The following is an 18,749-nucleotide window of genomic DNA, read 5'->3' on the forward strand; positions in this document are numbered from 1 at the left end:
GCAAAGTTGGCCGTGCATTTTTAGTTTTTTAAATGCTAGCTGGTTAAGAAGGGTTGGAATCAGTGAAGAGAGCTGGTGTGCAGCCCTGGACCACGTCGCTAGAAATAGGGTCAACAAGTCAAGTAGGCTGAAAGATGGTCAGGGGAAATTAGACTCGTGTTCCCACACACAAGTCATTCACCTCATATTTGTCGAATATAATGCAAGATTTTCCCCTTTCTCCCTTCTTCTCTTTCAAATGAGTCCATTGGTTGGACAAGTTGGCTGCAACACTTAAGTAGTGTTGCCACCAGTTCAGGATTGGACCACAGTGGCTGTCTGGAAGCTCCCAGATGTAAATCAGACACCACAACGCTGTCTTTTAAATAAAATTCCAGTTTTTACACTTACTTGTGTGTCTCATGACGTGAAGGCTTTTATCATCAGCAAAGTCCATCGAAGAACTCAAGCCATCACTGTGCCCCCTGCACCGTCCCGATCCCATACCCGGTCTGCTGTTGGGTTTACTAAAAGGCAGCAGCCACACCAATCAGGCCATCAATGTGCATGTAACGGTGGAGATTCAGAATTACCCGCGGAGGAGTTGGGGGGGGGGGGGGGGGGGGACGGGGGATCTGTAGATGAAGGATATCAATCAGTGGTGCAGTGGGTTAGGGGCTGGCCTTTCACCATTTGGACCTTGGGTTTAAATCCAGCTCAGATTGTTGGGCTCTGGAGTCCAACATGGAATTGGTTTGGCCAGTTTCAACCCAGTCCCTAAAATGGGACACAGCACGAAGCCCTCAATTTGGCGCGAAGGGAATAGCATTCTGGATTTGGGCTACCAGCAGGAAATCTTGGCCATCCATTAAGCACATCAGGAAATCACGTGTGCACTGCCCATGATTTTCCATCCATGAATTCAGACCTTGGTTCTAAATCAGAGGCCAAAGGATGGCTGGAAAAATGGCACATTGGTGTTGCGGGGATACTCATTGGAGATAGAGGGTGAGGGACATTGTTGGGGTAAGTTGGCGGCAGCTTCACTCTGAAACTGGCTGTGCTGTACCTGATCTGGGAGAGATCGATACTGACATTAGGATGCCTGAAATTGGAAACTGTTCCATTCCTTAACACCGACACCCACAACTCATCAACAAAAAGAAAATTGGAAAAAAAAATGCAGATCACAATATAATTTCCAGAGGGAGCTAAAGAAACTTCATATCTTATAACCCTGACCATTCAGCACATTACAAACCATCAGGGTGCTTGCTGCCTTTTCTTTCAGCCAAGTGCTGCTGGTTTGGGTTCCCCTGAATATAAAAGGCCTTTACCAGTATCATCAGCGCAGTCCCGAGCAGGAGGAAGCTTATTCGAGTCCATCATGATTGAGGCTCCAATGGGTGGAAGCTCATGGTTAAAGTTTGTAGTGGGCCTTGTAGCCAGAAGGTTCTGGTTTAAATCCAATGGGATCCTGGATCCTGGGAGGTCATAAAGGAACTGTGGTGGTGTCCGTACATTGTTCGCATCCTGATTGGATAGTTTAGCCACCGGACTCTCCCGATTAAAATCACAAGTGCTTTTTCCAGGCTGGATTTCCCGATTCAGCTCCCCACAGGTCCTCAGCTCTTGAAGATCATCTTCAAATGATCTGGAGATGTAGAGGGGGGAAGAGAGGAAAATGAGAATAGTGCTAACTATCTCCACTTTCAGTTTTGGTCTACTTTAAACCGTAAAATGAGAGGGGTACACACAGTGGGGCTCAGAGACCCTCTAGATAAAGGAGTACACACAGTGGGGCTCAGAGACCCTTTAGATAAAGGAGTACACACAGTGGGGCTCAGAGACCCTTTAGATAAAGGAGTACACACAGTGGGGCTCAGAGACCCTCTAGATAAAGGAGTACACACAGTGGGGCTCAGAGACCCTCTAGATAAGGATATACTTAAGGTATGACTCAGAGACCCACAATGTTGGGAGCTACAGAACGGGATTCAGAGACCCTCTAGATTGAGGGAGGGGGGAATACAGTGGAAGTTGGAGACCAGTTCAGTATTATCACAATCATCGCAGTATTACAGCTCACAATTTCACCCTTAAAAGATACGAGCGGTTCAGACTGCACATCTACAGTACTTAATTTCAGATTAGCCTTGGCTCAGTGGGTAGCACTCTCGCCTCCGAGTCAGAAGGTCGTGGGTTCAAGCTGCACTCCTGAGACTTGCGCACATAATCCAGGCTGACACTTTAGTGCAGTACTGAGGGAGTGCTGCACTGTCGGAGGTGCTGTCTCTTGGATGAGGGGTTAAACTGAGGCCCCGTCTGCCCTCTAAGGTGGACATAAAAGATCCCATGATACCCATTTGAAAAAGAGCAGGGGAGTTCTCCTGGTGTCCTGGCCATCTGAAACAGATGGTCTGGTCATTATTATTGCTGTTTGTGGGGCCTTGCTGTGTGGCTGCTGAGTTTCCCTACATTACAACAGTTGCTGCACTTCAAAAGCACTTCAGTGGCTGTGAAGCATTTTGAGATGTCCTGAGGTTGTGAAAGGCGCTTTATAAATTTAAGTCCTTTCCTTCTTCATTACAAAGAAAAATACTTTAATATCACGCTCCTTGTTCTATGTTTGACCTCAAGCATTGCTTGGCTGCATGTTGGAGAGGAAGGGAAAACAATGTATCTTTGAGTCTTTCCATCCTCTAAGAAACGGCTCAGTGAGTGAGTCAGTCAGTCCTTCTCTCCTCTAATAAGCCCTTTTGTGGGTAAATACCTTTTCACAGTAAATCGAATTCGGTTACTTCGCTCTAAAATCCTTTTTAGAGTGTGAGCTTCGTACTCTGAGGGTCGTTTGAAGCAGACGCCATCGGGCAGCCCATGAACCACTATAGAAGGTGGGTCCTTCAGGATCTTCTCATAAGGCACAGGAACAATTGAAGACTTTCCCAGGGCCTCGCCTGAAATCAAAATGGGTTTTGAGAATTAATTACATAGAAACTCCAAACTAACATCCATTAGGTCGTAATTCCCGTAAAATGTTCCCACATTACTTCACAGCAGACAGATTTCCCCAATCTTGCAGTGATGTTGATATATGGTCAATATTTCAATGATTATGCTGTAAATAGAAAAATGATTTATAAAAATGTGACCCAGAGTCAAAAATTTAACAGCATTTTCCAAATCTGCAAACTTCCCTCACTAAACAACAATTAATGTTTTACCTACAAGAACAGGATTTTGTGGCATTAAAAGTAATCACACCTCCAGCATAGTAGGATGGAACTGTGTCCCAACAGAGCCGGATGGCACCTGTGGAATCATAACCCCAGCAGAGCCAGCCACGGCCTGTGCCCCCAGCAGAGCCAGCCACGGCCTGTGCCCCCAGCAGAGCCAGCCACGGCCTGTGCCCCCAGCAGAGCCAGCCACGGCCTGTGCCCCCAGCAGAGCCAGCCACGGCCTGTGCCCCCAGCAGAGCCAGCCACGGCCTGTGCCCCCAGCAGAGCCAGCCACGGCCTGTGCCCCCAGCAGAGCCAGCCACGGCCTGTGCCCCCAGCAGAGCCAGCCACGGCCTGTGCCCCCAGCAGAGCCAGCCACGGCCTGTGCCCCCAGCAGAGCCAGCCACGGCCTGTGCCCCCAGCAGAGCCAGCCACGGCCTGTGCCCCCAGCAGAGCCAGCCACGGCCTGTGCCCCCAGCAGAGCCAGCCACGGCCTGTGCCCCCAGCAGAGCCAGCCACGGCCTGTGCCCCCAGCAGAGCCAGCCACGGCCTGTGCCCCCAGCAGAGCCAGCCACGGCCTGTGCCCCCAGCAGAGCCAGCCACGGCCTGTGCCCCCAGCAGAGCCAGCCACGGCCTGTGCCCCCAGCAGAGCCAGCCACGGCCTGTGCCCCCAGCAGAGCCAGCCACGGCCTGTGCCCCCAGCAGAGCCAGCCACGGCCTGTGCCCCCAGCAGAGCCAGCCACGGCCTGTGCCCCCAGCAGAGCCAGCCACGGCCTGTGCCCCCAGCAGAGCCAGCCACGGCCTGTGCCCCCAGCAGAGCCAGCCACGGCCTGTGCCCCCAGCAGAGCCAGCCACGGCCTGTGCCCCCAGCAGAGCCAGCCACGGCCTGTGCCCCCAGCAGAGCCAGCCACGGCCTGTGCCCCCAGCAGAGCCAGCCACGGCCTGTGCCCCCAGCAGAGCCAGGCACGGCCTCTACCCCAGCAGAGCCAGGCACGACCTCTACCCCAGCAGAGCCAGGCTCGACCTGTACCCCAGCAGAGCCAGGCTCGACCTGTACCCCAGCAGAGCCAGGCAGGGCCTGTGGAACTGTAAACCAGCAGAAGTCAGTGCCTTTAGGAAAGAAGGGAAGAAAATTGCAAGAAATTTCCATTATTGAAGGAGGCATTAAGATTACAGAGTGACTGGACCAGCAGCAAGAGACACAGGTCTTCTACACAAGTGAAAGAAACAGTATTCATCACCTTTCTTTGCAGTGTTTATTATACCATGTAAGTGTTTGAGCTCATTAATAAACATAATTCTTTTGCTGTGGAGTTCTGGCCTGGTTTGCCAGTTACATTTTTTTTGCAAACCATGAATACAATGAAGTAGGATGGTCACTAGGCACGAGTTACCATGATTACAGCAACAACTGCCTGGTGCTGAACTTGAGTTTGGAGCTTTTGGACTTGTCATCAATGCTGGCTCACAGGAATCTAGATCTGATTGGATTGTTGCCTCGTGTGAGGAACTCATTCATATTCCATAGGTGAACCATCTGTAACATGGCAGTACAGAGTAAAGAGAGTTTTGGGTTTGGGTTTAATTAAAGGATGCAAAAAATGTCCACAAACCATACGGGTGGCTGAAGAGGTCATCTGATGCACTCCAGAAAATTAGTCCCATTTACTGACTCTCAACTGTTCATGATACCTGCCTATTTTACAAGAACAGAATGTCCTACTACCCAATTGCTATCAGTTTGTTACCCAATTTAACATCTTAAAAGAGGCTGTGTCATTGCATTTTCAAGAGTTGAGGGAACAGCCAGAAGAGGGGTGCACAATTTTCATCAGGACGATATCAAAAACAAAAGCAGCGATAATCCATTTCAACGTGATTTACAGCATTGTGCTACATACAAATTCCAACAGGGAACGTTGGAGTGTTTACCCTCCACATGAATAACTATCCTAATCTCGTGTGCCAGCCCTTTATAAAATTATATATGCTATAATTGCAAAGTTAACCTGCAGGTACAGCAAGCAATTAGGAAGGCAAATGGTATGTTGGCCGTTATTGCAAGGGGGTTGAAGTACAAGAGTAAGCCAGTCTTGCTGCAATTGTACAGGGCTTTGGTGAGACCACACCTGGAGTACTGTTTACAGTTTTGGTCTCCTTACCTAAGAAAAGAATATACTTGCCTTAGATGGGGTGCAACAAAAGTTCAATAAATTGATCCCTTGGATGAGAGGGTTGCCCTATGAAGAGAGATTGAGTAGAATGAGCCTATACTTTCTGGAGTTTGGAAGAATGAGAGGTGATCTCATTGAAACATATAAGATTCTGAGAGAGCTTGACAGGGTAGATGCTGAAAGGCTGTTTCCCCTGACTAGAGAGTCTAAAACCAAGGGGCATAGTCTTAGGATAAGGAGTCGGACATTTAGGACTGAGATGAGGAATTTCTTCACTCAGAGGGTTGTGAATCTTTGGAATTCTCTCACCCATGAGGGCTGTGAATGCTGAGTTGTTGAATATATTCAAGGCTGAGATAGATAGATAGATTTTTGAACTCTAGGGGAAACGGGGATTGGGCGGGTAAGTGGAGTTGAGATTATTGAATGGCGGAGCAGGCTCAAGGAACGTATGGCCTACTCCTGCTCCTATTTCTTATGTTCTTATGTATGCTTGCAAACCAATAAAACCCGGTTTGGCACGTAGACTGTGCTCATTTAAAATGTAGGAATTTGTTAAGAAAAAAAAATTATCACTCTCCTTCAGCATTAAAAGGTGAATGAACACATCATCTAGAATTAAACCTACGCCCAAGGTCCAGTAATCTTATCACTGCTCCGGTAATGTGGAGCCTTCTTTTGTTAACAGACACCTCAGGATTGTAGCTGACTTTCTCTCCATTAATCTAAACTTGAAGAGGCAGATGCCTGCCTCAAATGAAATCTGGCGACCCATTTAAGAGACTAGCTTCAACAATCTGCATTGTGCCAGAAGTTGTATAACAGGGTGGTTATAAAAGGGCCTGTGCACTTCTGTGGCCCATTTGTGCTCTTTACTCTGCTTTGTGTAAATCTAACCCTCCCTGAAAATCTAGCACAACCCCTTCCTCAAGTACAGTAAACAATCCCACAAATCTTACACACTCACTGTAAAGCACAGCAAACACTTCTTCCACCATCTTTCGCAGGACATAAACGTCAGCCATGGGATCCGGCGAGTCCCTTTGAACATTTCGGCCATTGTCTGCCACCATTTTCAACATTTCCATCTCCCGCAGTTGTGCGTTCCAGTTTGCTGCCGGATTAAGGTGGAGATTTAGTTAACAGATGAAGGGTAGGTGTCAGCCCTAAAACCAGAGTGTGGGTTTATCAGCGTAGGAATGCTTACCCTGTTCGTCCGAAGTTTGTCTCTCCGCTATTTTAAGCGGAGTCTTTAACCCTTTCATAGTGAACAGGTTAGCACCTCCACTAAAATAAGGGAGTGAGGAATTTCAGATCAATGTGTTAAGCTTGTTGGTGGTGCGATAGGCTTAGCCATAGTCTGCTTTTAAAACTTTATTTAAGTTTCAAGTTTGAGCAAGATCCACAACCGCCTCCCCCAGCCGGCCGAAATAAAAATTGGAAGTAGTACACGTTTGCTCTCCTCCCTGGCACCATTTCGTCATTGAGAGGGGAGGCAGATGACCCACGTCCAGGTCTCTGCCTACATTGCTCCTGAACAAAAAAAGTGACCTGGGATGATTGCAGTTAATTATCCTTCGCTGGGGTAGTGCTTCAGCAATTCCTGTTAATGACATGATTAAAATAAGGAATAAATCCTCAACCTACCACACACGCCACCACTGGGCAAACTTGAAAATAACATTAATGTTCGTTGTTTTTGATCTTCTCACTGCTCAGGATCCTCTCCCTCCTTTTATAAAAACACATGTATTTGACCTTCTCCACCTCACCTGAAGGGACACAGGGCCAATCTAGTCCCAGGCTGTTGCTAATTATGCTTTCAATCTGGCCAATAAGAGGTGCTAATTTGCCCGTCCACCTGTGGAAAAGCACACAGTCTGCACTCAACATTATGCCCCCCCAGTCAATATGGGCCAGGCTTCAGGGTCTGTCATACCTCAGTGTGACTGGCACCCACAGCACTCAAGGAAAGGTCAGCAATGAGAAAAGGCCATTCAGCTCGTCCCTCTATTACCCTAAATCTGCCCTGCCTGCCATCACATCAGTGCTGAGGTACCCTGCTTATTATTGAATTCGACGTCACCATTCAGGTATCTGTGCTCCTGCCATCGTGGCACCACCTCATCTATACAAAGGGCAGTTTAAGCAACCAGCAGATAAGGGAAGAAAAAAGCCTCTTCTACTCTCTTGCCCGCTCACACAGCAACTAACCACCGCCCCCACCCCTCCCCAACCTCCAATCCTTCAACACTGCTCAGGGAATAGCTGAAGAATTCAGCAAAAATAGAATTTATTTTTTAAAAGAGTAAGGTATGGTTGATTTTGTCATTTTCTAATATTAGTTACCACTTTTACTTATTTGTGATTTCTTCAGCCTCACTGACTAAGGCAGGTGAGGGGAAAAACATGTTTCAAATGGTGAGAGTCGGATGGGGCAGCAGCGGCCATTTTGTAGACTGGAGTCCCGGTATCCATTTTGTTTTAAATTTGGGGGGGGAAGCATTGAAAATGGTTCTATTCTAATACCAAAGGATCCTGTAACAATTCAGAGTTTGGTTGTTCGCCTGGGATCATTTACAAAATGGACATCACATTATTCTAGATGCACAAACAAGTCCTTTGTTCTTCATGTAAATTAAATGAAGCATTAAGTGCTCTCCCTCAATCTCTGAACAGACTCCATAATTAATGCAAAAATTAGTGTGTTCCTTAAAATGAGCATACATTTAGATAGCACTTGGATGTCCCAAAGCGTGCCACAGCCAGTGAAGTACTTTTGAAGTGTAGTCACTATTGTTATGTAGGCAAACGAGGCAGGCAATTTGCACACAGCAAGATCCCACAAATAGCAATGAGATGAATGACCAGTTGATCTGTTTTGGTGGTGTTGGTTGAGGGGTTAATGTTGACTAGGACACTGGGAGAACTCTGCTCTTCTTCGAATAGTGCCATGGGATCTTTTACACCTACCTGAGGGGGTGGTGGGGCCTCGGTTTAACATCTCATCCAAAAGATGGCACCTCCAACAACGCAGCACTCCCTCAGCACTACACTGAAGTGTCAGCCGAGATTATATATACAAGTCCTGGAGTGGGACATTATAGAATGTTGGAAATATCAGCACAGAAGGAAGGGCACCATTCAGCCTGTTGTGCCAGTGCTAGAAGCTCACACAACAGCTCGAGATGCCCAAGTGAGGCAGTAACCGCGTTGTGTAAACTTACTGCAGTATTTGACAAATTCCTTTTGCAGCTCTCTTCTGGCATTTAGAAACACTTTTCCTTTCTCTGTTCCCAGAACAAACATGCTTTCCTCATGAACAGCAATGCAGGCAACTTCAGTGTTTAACTTTGAGAGCGCTGTGCACTGCAGAAAGCAAAAGATTACAAGCACGTTAGTCTCTGGGTAGGGCCAGATACAAGCAGAAAGTCGACATCCATAGATTGCAAAAGAAAGTTCAGCTGTCCAATGCTCATGGTGTTTAATACACAGAACAAACCTCCATTACCTGACCCCTGGAAATCTGGAACCCTCTCTCCCAAAAAACTGTTAAGACTGGGGGTCAATTGAAAATTTCATAACTGAAATTGATAGATTTTTGTTTGGTAAAGGTATTAAGTGTTATGGAACCAAGGCGGGTAGGAGTTAAGATACAGATCAGTCATGATTAAATTGAATGGCAGAACAGGCTCGAGGGGCTGAATGGCCTATTCCTGTTCCTATGTTCCCCAGCTGCACTGAAATCCAGTTTCAGAGTGAACATTTTCTACCAGCAGAGAGCAGCTGCTACTTGCCTTTGAGATCTCTGTTCTTATGGTGCCGAGACTCCTGGACATCCAAAATTGAAGAAGAAATTGCTAGAAAATGAGCCGACCAACATCCAAAAGTGAAAGATAAATTGAAGTTTGATAGAATTGAAGATGGGACTCCTCATCCTTTATCTGAAACTTTAACCTTTCTCTCTTTCACGCATCGGGACGGCATATCAGGAATTCCCATGGTAGGGAAATCGTGGGAGACACGCTCCCGAATTTCCGCTCCTAGCTCCTGGACTGGAAAGGCAACTCAGCTTAACAAACAGCAAGTCCTGGCACACACTGTGTGAATGTTCATTAGACTCAGAGGGAAGGTCTCTTAACCTGCATTCTGAAGGCAAAATGAAGGGAGAAGCTTCCTGTGATTGACATGGACTCTGAAGGGAGGGACTTCCTACAATTGACATGGACTCCAAACACCAGGAGGAATCACAGCATTTACAGAAAAACAAGGCTGCAAAACCCAACCCCATAATTCAGCTTGCAGGCAAGTACTCCAAATTGAGGCTCTAGCACTTGATACAGGAGAAGGCCTCATGAGGAAACATTTTCCAGGGACCAATAATACAGGATTAGCAGAATAATTTGATTATTTGTGGGTGCCTCATTATAAATTACTTTCATTGGCAAATTTTCAGCTTAGGGAAATTCAAGATGGTGGCTCAAAACTTGACAACATTTTTCGAATGATTTGATTAGTTCAGCTTCTCCTTGGTTTTGTTTCTGCTGACTGCTTGTATGTCACTTATTGTTTTCATATGTCGTTAGAATTTCCTTACTAGACATTTACTTGCTTTTTTCCCCCCATTCAGTTCATGCATGTCCTACCTCTTCAGTTGGCATTTGTTGCTCTTTGTCTGAAATTACATCTTTCTTTGTAAACCAGGTCAAAGTGTGATACAGAAATTTGTTTGGGATTCTTGTTTACAATTAACTTTGATACCTAATGTGACAGGAAAATTCGGCAGGCAACAGCAAATACATGCAGTAGTACTATTTTTAATTGTATTACAAGCAGACCTCTAATGGCATTGCTCTTGGCAAATCGAAGGAGACGCCATTTTAGTGATAGGAGTATTATACCATTATTATAGTTAAAAGAGAAAGATCAACAAACTTGCATTTATATAGCACGTTATATGACCTCAGGACATCACAAAGCGCATTACAGCCAATGAAGTACTTTTGAAGTGTAGTCACTGTTGTAATGTAAGAAACAGCAGCCAATTTGCACACAGCAAGGCCCCACAAACAGCATTGAAATAAATGACCAGATCATCTAGTCTAGGTGTTGGTTGAGGGATAAATGTTGCCAGGTCACCGGGAGAACTGTCAGTTTCTCTACTCACCGACACCTTTCAGCCGGATGTTTTAAATTGTGGCATTCTATCTTTCTACACCTGCCTAAGAATGCAGGTAGCTTCCCGCTGGCTACTTTCAACTGCTTATACCATCAGCATGTATCCTGCTTCCTGGCAACTTAATCCAACTCCAATTTTAAATGGTGCCAATGAACTCAGCACTTGCTCACTATAAACCCAGCTGCTACAGTAGCCAGCTGGAAACTTCACTTAATGTTAAGATGGGCTGGGAGAGGCAGAATCTACTGCTAATTGAAATTAAAGTGTCGGTGAGGATAAAAACTGACTGTTAGAAAGGTATTTCCCACAACAGACTGCTACTTTAGTCATTTTCCTTGCAACAGTCATCAATCTTTGCCAGACCAAATCACTCACTCTAATTCCAGCTTATCTCCAGTGGCATTGCCTATAGACAAACATTAGAAAACTTGCTTCTACCTCTCAGGGTGTGTGTGTGGGGGTCTGTGAGTGTATATACATATATATATGTATCCATGAATGTTTATGTATATATGTGTGTGCCTGTGCATCTATGCGTGCCTGTGTGTGTGTACGTATGTATATGTGTGCACGTATGTATATGTGTGCGAATATATTTTTTTCAGACTCTCCAGCGGTAATTTTCACCTTCATCGCTTGGACAGTAAACCAGCGGATCGCCCGCCTGTTACAGAACCCTCTCGATTTTCATTACCAATGGAGAAAAACCAGGCGGCTCCATAAGGGGCAGGCGATTGGCTCCACCGGTTTACTGCCCCAGTGGTGAAGTTGAAAACCCTCTTTCCCTCTCCCCCCTCCCCATCAGTGAATAAATAACCCCAAAAAGTAGTTTTCTTGTCAAAACATAACTCAAAAGTTCTAAATTTTATACCTTATTTTGTTTTGAAGTTTTAAGAAAAGACAAAATCATAACGACTGTTTATCACCGTTTTTCCCCTCTCAGACTTTGAGTTTTCATGTTTTCTCAGGGACTAATACTGATGCATGCTGGGGTTTTCTTCACAGTACACATGCTTACACTGCAGCATGCTGGGAAATGTAGGCACAGGTGTTACATCAAAACGACAGCACAGAAAAAGGCCATTCGGCCCAACTGGTCTATGCCAGCCTTTATGCTCCACACGAGCCTCCTCCCTTCCTACTTCATCTAACCCTATCAGCATATCCTTCTATTCCTTTCTCCCTCATGTGCTTATCTATCTTCCCCTTAAATGCATCCATGCTATTTGCCTCAACTACTCCTTGTGATAGCAAGTTCCACATTCTTACCACTCTTTGGGTAAAGAAATTTCTCCTGAATTCCCGATTGGGTTTATTAGCGACTATTTTATATTTACGGCCTCCAGTGTTCTACTTCCCCACAAGTGGAAACATTTTCTCTACGTCGACCCTATCAAACCCTTTCATTATCTTAAAGATCTCTATCAGGTCACCCCTCAGTCTTTCAGTTTCTAGAGAAAAGAGCACTTCCTCGTTTAGTTTTTCCTGATAAGGATATCCTCTCAGTTCTGGTAGCATCCTTGTGAATCTTTTTTGCACCCTCTCCGATGCCTCCACATCCTTTCTATAATATGAAGACCAGAACTGTGCACAATACTCCAAATGTGGTCTAACCAAGGTCCTATACAAGTTTAAACTTCTTTGCTTTTCAATTCTATCCCTCTAGAAATGAAGCCTAGTGCTTCATTTGTCTTTTTAATGGCTTTATTAACCTGCATTGTTACTTTTAGTCATTTGTGTATCTGTACCCCTGGATCCCTTTGCTCCTCTATCCCGGTTAGACTATTATTATCCAAGCAGTATGTGGCCTCCTTATTCTTCCTACCAAAATGCACCCCTTACACTTATCTATATTAAAATTCATTTGCCAATTACACGCCCATTCTGCAAGTCTATTGATGCCCTCTTGCATTTTGTCACATTTTTCCTTTTGTATTAACTACACCCCACCCCCCCCGAATTTGGTGTCGTCCACAAATTTTGAAATTATACTCCCAATTCCCGAATCCAAATCGTTAAATTGTGAACAGTGGTCCCAGCACCGATCCCTGTGGAACACCACTTCCCACCCATACTCTCTTGTTTTCTGTTTTGTAGCCAGCTTGTTATCCATTCTGCTACCTGTCCCCTGACTCCACATGCTCTGACCTTAGCCACGAGTCTACATTATCAAAGCCATTTTGAAAATCCAAATATATTACATCTACTGCATTATCCTTGCCTACTCTTTCTGTTACTTCTTCAAAGAATTGAACAAGGTTGGTCAAACATGACTTTCCCTTCTGAAATCCGTGCTGACTACTCTATTACATTTTCGTTCTCTAGATGTCTTTCTATTACATTATCTTTTCTATCACCGACGTTAAGCTAACTGGTCTATAGTTCCCTGGACTTGTTCTATCTCCCTTTTTAAATATAGGAATAACATTAGCTGTCCGCCTGTCCACTGGCACTTTCCCCATTTCTAATAAATTTTTTATATATATATCTTCTTTTAATGTCTTGCCCACCTTGTTAGTCTCCCTGGTAAATACAGAGGCAAAGTAACTATTCAATATTTCTGCCATTTCACTGTCATCACCTATGAGTTTATCTTCTGCATCCTTTATTGGCCCTTCCCCTACTTGATTTTTCCTTTGTTATTTATGTGTCTGTAGAATACTTTACTATTTCTTTTTATATTCCTTGATAATTTAATCTCATAGTTCCTCTTTGCTTTCCTAATTGTTTGTTTGACTTCTTTCCTAACCTCTTTGTATTCCCTTCTGTCATCCTCTCGTTTATTGTCTATGTACTTAGAGTCTGCCTTTTCCTTTAGTGTCGATTTTACCCGTATCTCTTTATTCATCCAGTGTTTTATTATTGGCTAGTTTGTTCTTGCTTTTTAGAGGAATATATTTCTCCTGAACTCTATTGATCATTGTTTTAAATATTACCCACTGCTGTTCTATTTCTTTGTCTTTTTTTTTCCAGTTTACCTTCCCTAGATCCATTCTCATCCCCTCAAAACTAACTTTTTTCCCCAATCTATTACTTTGGTCTTTGTCTTACTTATGTCTTTCTCAATTATTATTTTAAACGTTATTATGTTATGATCGCTATTGCCTGGATGTTATCCTACGCTTACTTCTCTTATCTGTTCTGGTTCATTTCCCATTACTAGATCCAGCAGTGATTCCTCTCTTGTTGGACTTCTCACATACTGGGTAAGAAAGGAGTCCTGTACAGACTGTAAAAATTCCAATCTCTTTTCTCCTTTCTCTACCTCTTGCCAGTTTATTTGGGGGTAGTTGAAATCTCCCATGATTATTATTCAATTTTTTTTTTTACTCATTTCATGTATTTATCTACATACTTCATCCTTCACTTCCCTTCCACTATTAGGTGGTCTGTAGAATATACCTATTAATGTGATTGATCCCTTCTTATCCTTTATCTCAATCCATGTTTCTATCTTAATGTTACTTATGTCTTTTTTTTCTATTGACATTATGTTGTCTGTAATTAGTACAGCAACACCCCCCACTTCCTTCCCTATTCTTTCTAAATACGTTATATCCTGCAATATTTAACTGTCAGTTCTGTTCCTTATGTAGCCGTGTTTCAGTTATCCCTACCACATCTGGCTCCTTGCTATGAATTATTGCCTCCAGTTCACCTGTTTAGTTTTGGATGCTGTGCACATTGCTGTACAGGCAATTTAATTTGTTTTTAATAATTGTTCCCCTCCCTTGGTTTTTAACATTCATTTTGCACTTATGTTCTATAACTAAAACCTGCAACTAAAACCAGAGCTCCCTGGATAACAAAAGGGATAGAGAATAAGATGAAGCAGAAAAAAAGAGGCATACGACACGTCAGGTTGATAACACAAGTGAGAACCAGGCTGAATATAGAAAGTTCAGAGGGGAGGCGAAAAAGAAAATAAGAGGGGCAAAGAGAGAGTACGAGAATATAGGCTGGCGGCCAACATTAAAGGGAATCCAAAAGTCTTATATAGGCATGTAAACAGTAAACGGGTAGTAAGAGGAGGGGTGGGGCCAATTAGGGATCTACGCATGGAGGCAGAGGGCATGGCTGAGGTACTAAATGGGTACTTTGCATCTGTCTTTACCAAGGAAGAAGATGCTGCCAAAAAAGAGGTAGTTGAGATACTGGATGGGCTAAAAATTGATAAAGGGGCAGGACTAGTAAGGCTAGCTCTACTTAAAGTAGATACGTCACCCGGTCCGGATGGGATGCATCCTAGGTTGCTGAGGGAAGCAAGGGTGGAAATTGCGGATGTACTGGCCATAATCTTCCAAACATCCTTAGATAAGGGGGTGGTGCCAGAGGACTGGAGAATTGCAAATGTTACACCCTTCCTTGTTCAAATAAGGGTGCAAGGATAAACCCAGCAACTACAGGCTGGTCAGTTTAACCTCGGTAGTGGGGAAACTTTTTGAAACAATAATCCGGGACAATATTAACAGTCACTTGGACAAGTGTGGATTAATAAAGGAAAGCTAGCATGGATTTGTTAAAGGTAAATTGTGTTTAACCAACTTGATTAAGTTTTTTGATGAGGTAACAGAGGGCCGATGAGGGCAATGCGGTTGATAGGGTGTATATGGACTTCCAAAAGGCGTTTGATAAAGGGCCACATAATAGGCTTGTCATCAATGTTGAAGCCCATGGAATAAAGGGGGCAGTGGCAGCATGGATACAAAACTGGCTGAGTAATAGGAAACAGAGTAGTGATGAATGGTTGTTTTTCAGACTGGAGAGGGGTGTACAGTGGTGTTCCCCAGGGTCGGTTCTAGGACCATTGCTTTTTTGATATATATTAATGACTTGGACTTGGGTGTACAGGGCACAATTTCCAAAATTGCAGATGACACAAAACTTGGAAGTGCAGTGAACAGTGAGGAGGATAGCGATATACTTCAAGAGCATGTAGACAGGCTGGTGGAATGGGCGGACACGTGGCAGATGAGATTCAATGCAGAAAAGTGTGAAGTGATACATTTTGGCAGGAAGAATGTAGAGAGGCAATATAAACTAAATGGTACAATTCTAAAGGACGTGCAGGAACATGGGGTGTGTGTGCACAAATCTTTGAAGGTAGCAGAACAGGTTTAGAAAGTGGTTAAAAAAGCATACGGGATCCTGGGCTTTATAAATAGAGGCATGGAGTACAAAGCAAGGAAAATATGTTAAACCTTTATAAAACACTGGTTTGGCCACAACTGGAGTAGTGTCCAATTCTGGACACTGCACTTTAGGAAGGATGTGAAGGCCTTAGAGAAGGTGCAGAAAAGATTTACTAGAATGGTTCCAGGGATGAGGGACTTCAGCCACCTGGATAGACTGGAGAAGCTGGGGCTGTTCTCCTTAGAACAGAGAAGGTTAAGAGGAGATTTGATAGGAGTGTTCAAAATCATGAAGGTTTTAGATAAAGTAAATAAAGAGAAACTGTTCCCATTGACGGAAGGGTCGAGAACCAGAGGACACAGATTTAAAGTGATTGGCAAAAGAACCAAAGGCGACATGAGGGAAAACTTTTTTACACAACAGGTAGTTATAATCGAGAATGCGCTGCCTGAAAGGGTGGTGGATGCAGATTCAATTGTGGCTTTCAAGAAAGAATTGGATAAATACTTGAAGGGAAAAAATTTGCAGGGTTACGGGGAAAGAGCGGGGAAATGGGATTAGCTGGATTGCTCTCGGAGAGCCGGCATACACTCGACGGGCCGAACGGCCTCCTGCCTTGCTGTAACCATTCTATGATTCCATAACCGTATTTGTTCCCTGACTGCTCAAGTTACCCTTATTCCTTACCTTAGTCTGACCTTTACTCTCATCTCCTATTTCTTTTTTCTTCAGACTTATGTTATCTTCCCCAGCTCCCTCCCTTGCTGGGAAATGTAGACACAGGTGTTTGCTGGGAACTGATAGCTAAAGAGACTTGCCTCTGTCAGCAATGTGTGGGGAATGAACTCAAAGATATTGCGGCCTCTGAGTAAAAACATTAACGAAAGTACTGCAATATACAAGATAATTCTACAGATAAGTTTAATCATGTTGCGAGATATGTCTTCTTTTATGGAGAGACATTTTTCAGAAATATTTCTTTTAGTTACTGAAAAACAAAGATGGCAGCCAAAAAGATTTCAAAAATATTTTCAGAGTGATTTGTTTGGTACTCTTTTTCTCTTTTGTTTCGCTGTCTGTCCAGACTTATTCATTGTTTTCACATAGAATCATACAGCACAGAATGAGGCCATTCAGCCCATCGTGCCTCTGAAAGAGGCTCTTTGAAAGAGCCATCCAATTACTCCACTCGCCATAACCCTGCAAATTTTTCCTTTTCAAGGTCCCGAGTAATTTCTCATTGGCAGTTTCTTCGCCGCTTTCCTGTCCATTGCTTCCAAAATTTAAGCCAATCAATTGCAATAAATTTGCATATAAAATGTGATGCTTGAAGTGTGAGAGAAATGTGCACCAAACTTGCCATTTTTCATGTACTGTTTCCTACTGGATCTTGTGTGGCGTTGATCACAGTAAGATAGGTGATACTGATTTTTTTTTAACAGCAGGTGTGTTATGCTGTATTATAGAGAAAGTATTATCTTGCTAAGGTATTTCTTTAAGGCCACAAAGATTAATTGTTATTAAGTAAATATAGCCTGGGGTCAGAGTTTGATCATTGTATGGTCAAGGAAGTTTTCAGATTGGATTATGTTGGTCATTTTCAGGCTACAGCTCTGAAGCACGCAGCAGCAAAATATGACATAATGACTGTGATATCGGCATATGCTAGACTTATAATTTTAATGCATTATTAGCAGGTCTCCTGTGGATTTGCTCATGATTACATAGAATTTACAGCACAGAAACCGGCCATTCAGCCCAACTGGTCTGTGCCGGTGTTTATGCTCCACACAAGCCTCCTCACACCGTACTACATCTAACTCTATCTGTATATCCTTCTATTACTTTCTCCCTCATGTGCTTATCCAGCTTCCTTTTAAAGACATTTATGCTATTCGCCTCAACTAGTCCATCAATTGGATGACATGGTATTTTATAAAGGCAGCTGTACTATGCCCTCTTATGGACAATATATTATTCTAATGCTAAAGTCCCTTTTAAGATCACAATCTATAATGGTTAAGGAAAGGCTGAGATCTATTAGAATTAGTATCTGTTTGATCTGGGAATTACGCAGAATAGCACATTCCAGTCAGTTTCAGGCTGCAGCTCAGAAGTACCGAGCATTTTACTATTGTTTTGCAGCTTTAACAAAGCATTATGTCTGCAATGTGACACATGGTTTTAATATATAACAACAGAATCCCCCAGGGAATTGCTCACTCTAAGTCAGGGAGTGCTGTACCATGTAATGAACAATGTATTATATCATATATAGCTGAGGTGTTGTGGGTTTGATAACGAATAAAATAACATTTGTCTTTTCCGGTTATAATTTTTCTGGTTCTCTCCAACCGTGTGATTCTTTCCTTGCTGTTTATGTTCATGTTTGTTGTCTATTGGTTCTCTTGTTCTTTGTATGACTTAGACAGTTGAATTATTTTGTGTGGAGGCAACAATTTGTAAGTTCGCTCTTTGTTCTACATACTGTGTCTTCTCTATCCTCCTCTGTGTGGCTCTTAGAGATGCTACTTTGTTGATGAAGCAAATTTGTACATCTCTTTTGTTAAAGTGAAAGGACAGAGGAAGATTGGTGGGGGGGGGGGGGGAACATGTAGTGGGTTGGAGGTGGACGGCGGCATTGGGTGTGGTCAGGGTGTCTAGGAGAAGGGTGCAATACACAGGGGAGGGAGAAATTGGAGGAGGAGGTTGGAGTGGCGTGGGAAGGTGTGGGCGCAGGGGATTGGAGCAGTGTGGGATTGTTAGAGTAGTTGGGAATGGGAGGCTCAGAACTCAGTGGTGCAAGAGTTTAGAGGCATTGAGGGAGGTTTTAATACTTTAAAATTTAAGATTTAAAAAATTTTCATCCTTGTGTTCAAATCCCTCCATGGCCTCGCCCCTCCCTATCTCTGTAACCTCCTCCAGCCCTACAATCCTCCAAGATCTCTGCACTCCTCCAATTCTGGCCTCTTGCACATCCATGATTTAAATCATTCCACCATTGGTGGCTGTGCCTTCAGCTGCCTTGGCCCTAAGCTCTGGAAATCTCTCCCTCAACCTCCCCCT

At 43.9% G+C, this 18,749-nt stretch overlaps 1 protein-coding gene across 10 annotated transcripts in view; it reads right to left on the reverse strand.

The window, feature by feature from the left end:
- gtf2ird1 (GTF2I repeat domain containing 1) overlaps positions 1–18,749 on the reverse strand; it is a 157,786-nt gene that overhangs the window by 105,389 nt on the left and 33,648 nt on the right. For all 10 annotated transcript variants that reach the window (XR_010968476.1, XM_068008024.1, XM_068008029.1 and 7 more), the window contains exons 3-6: positions 8,599–8,740; positions 6,339–6,485; positions 2,753–2,936; positions 1,317–1,633 (exon numbers count right to left, since the gene is read on the reverse strand). Coding sequence is in view for 9 of the 10 variants with exons in the window: in XM_068008024.1 (XP_067864125.1) it covers positions 1,317–1,633; positions 2,753–2,936; positions 6,339–6,485; positions 8,599–8,740 (790 nt within the window). In the remaining variant the exon portion in view is untranslated. The remainder of the gene's footprint in view (positions 1–1,316; positions 1,634–2,752; positions 2,937–6,338; positions 6,486–8,598; positions 8,741–18,749) is intronic.

This window comes from Heptranchias perlo, chromosome 28 (genome assembly GCF_035084215.1).
Source record: "Heptranchias perlo isolate sHepPer1 chromosome 28, sHepPer1.hap1, whole genome shotgun sequence".
Taxonomy (NCBI): domain Eukaryota; kingdom Metazoa; phylum Chordata; class Chondrichthyes; order Hexanchiformes; family Hexanchidae; genus Heptranchias; species Heptranchias perlo.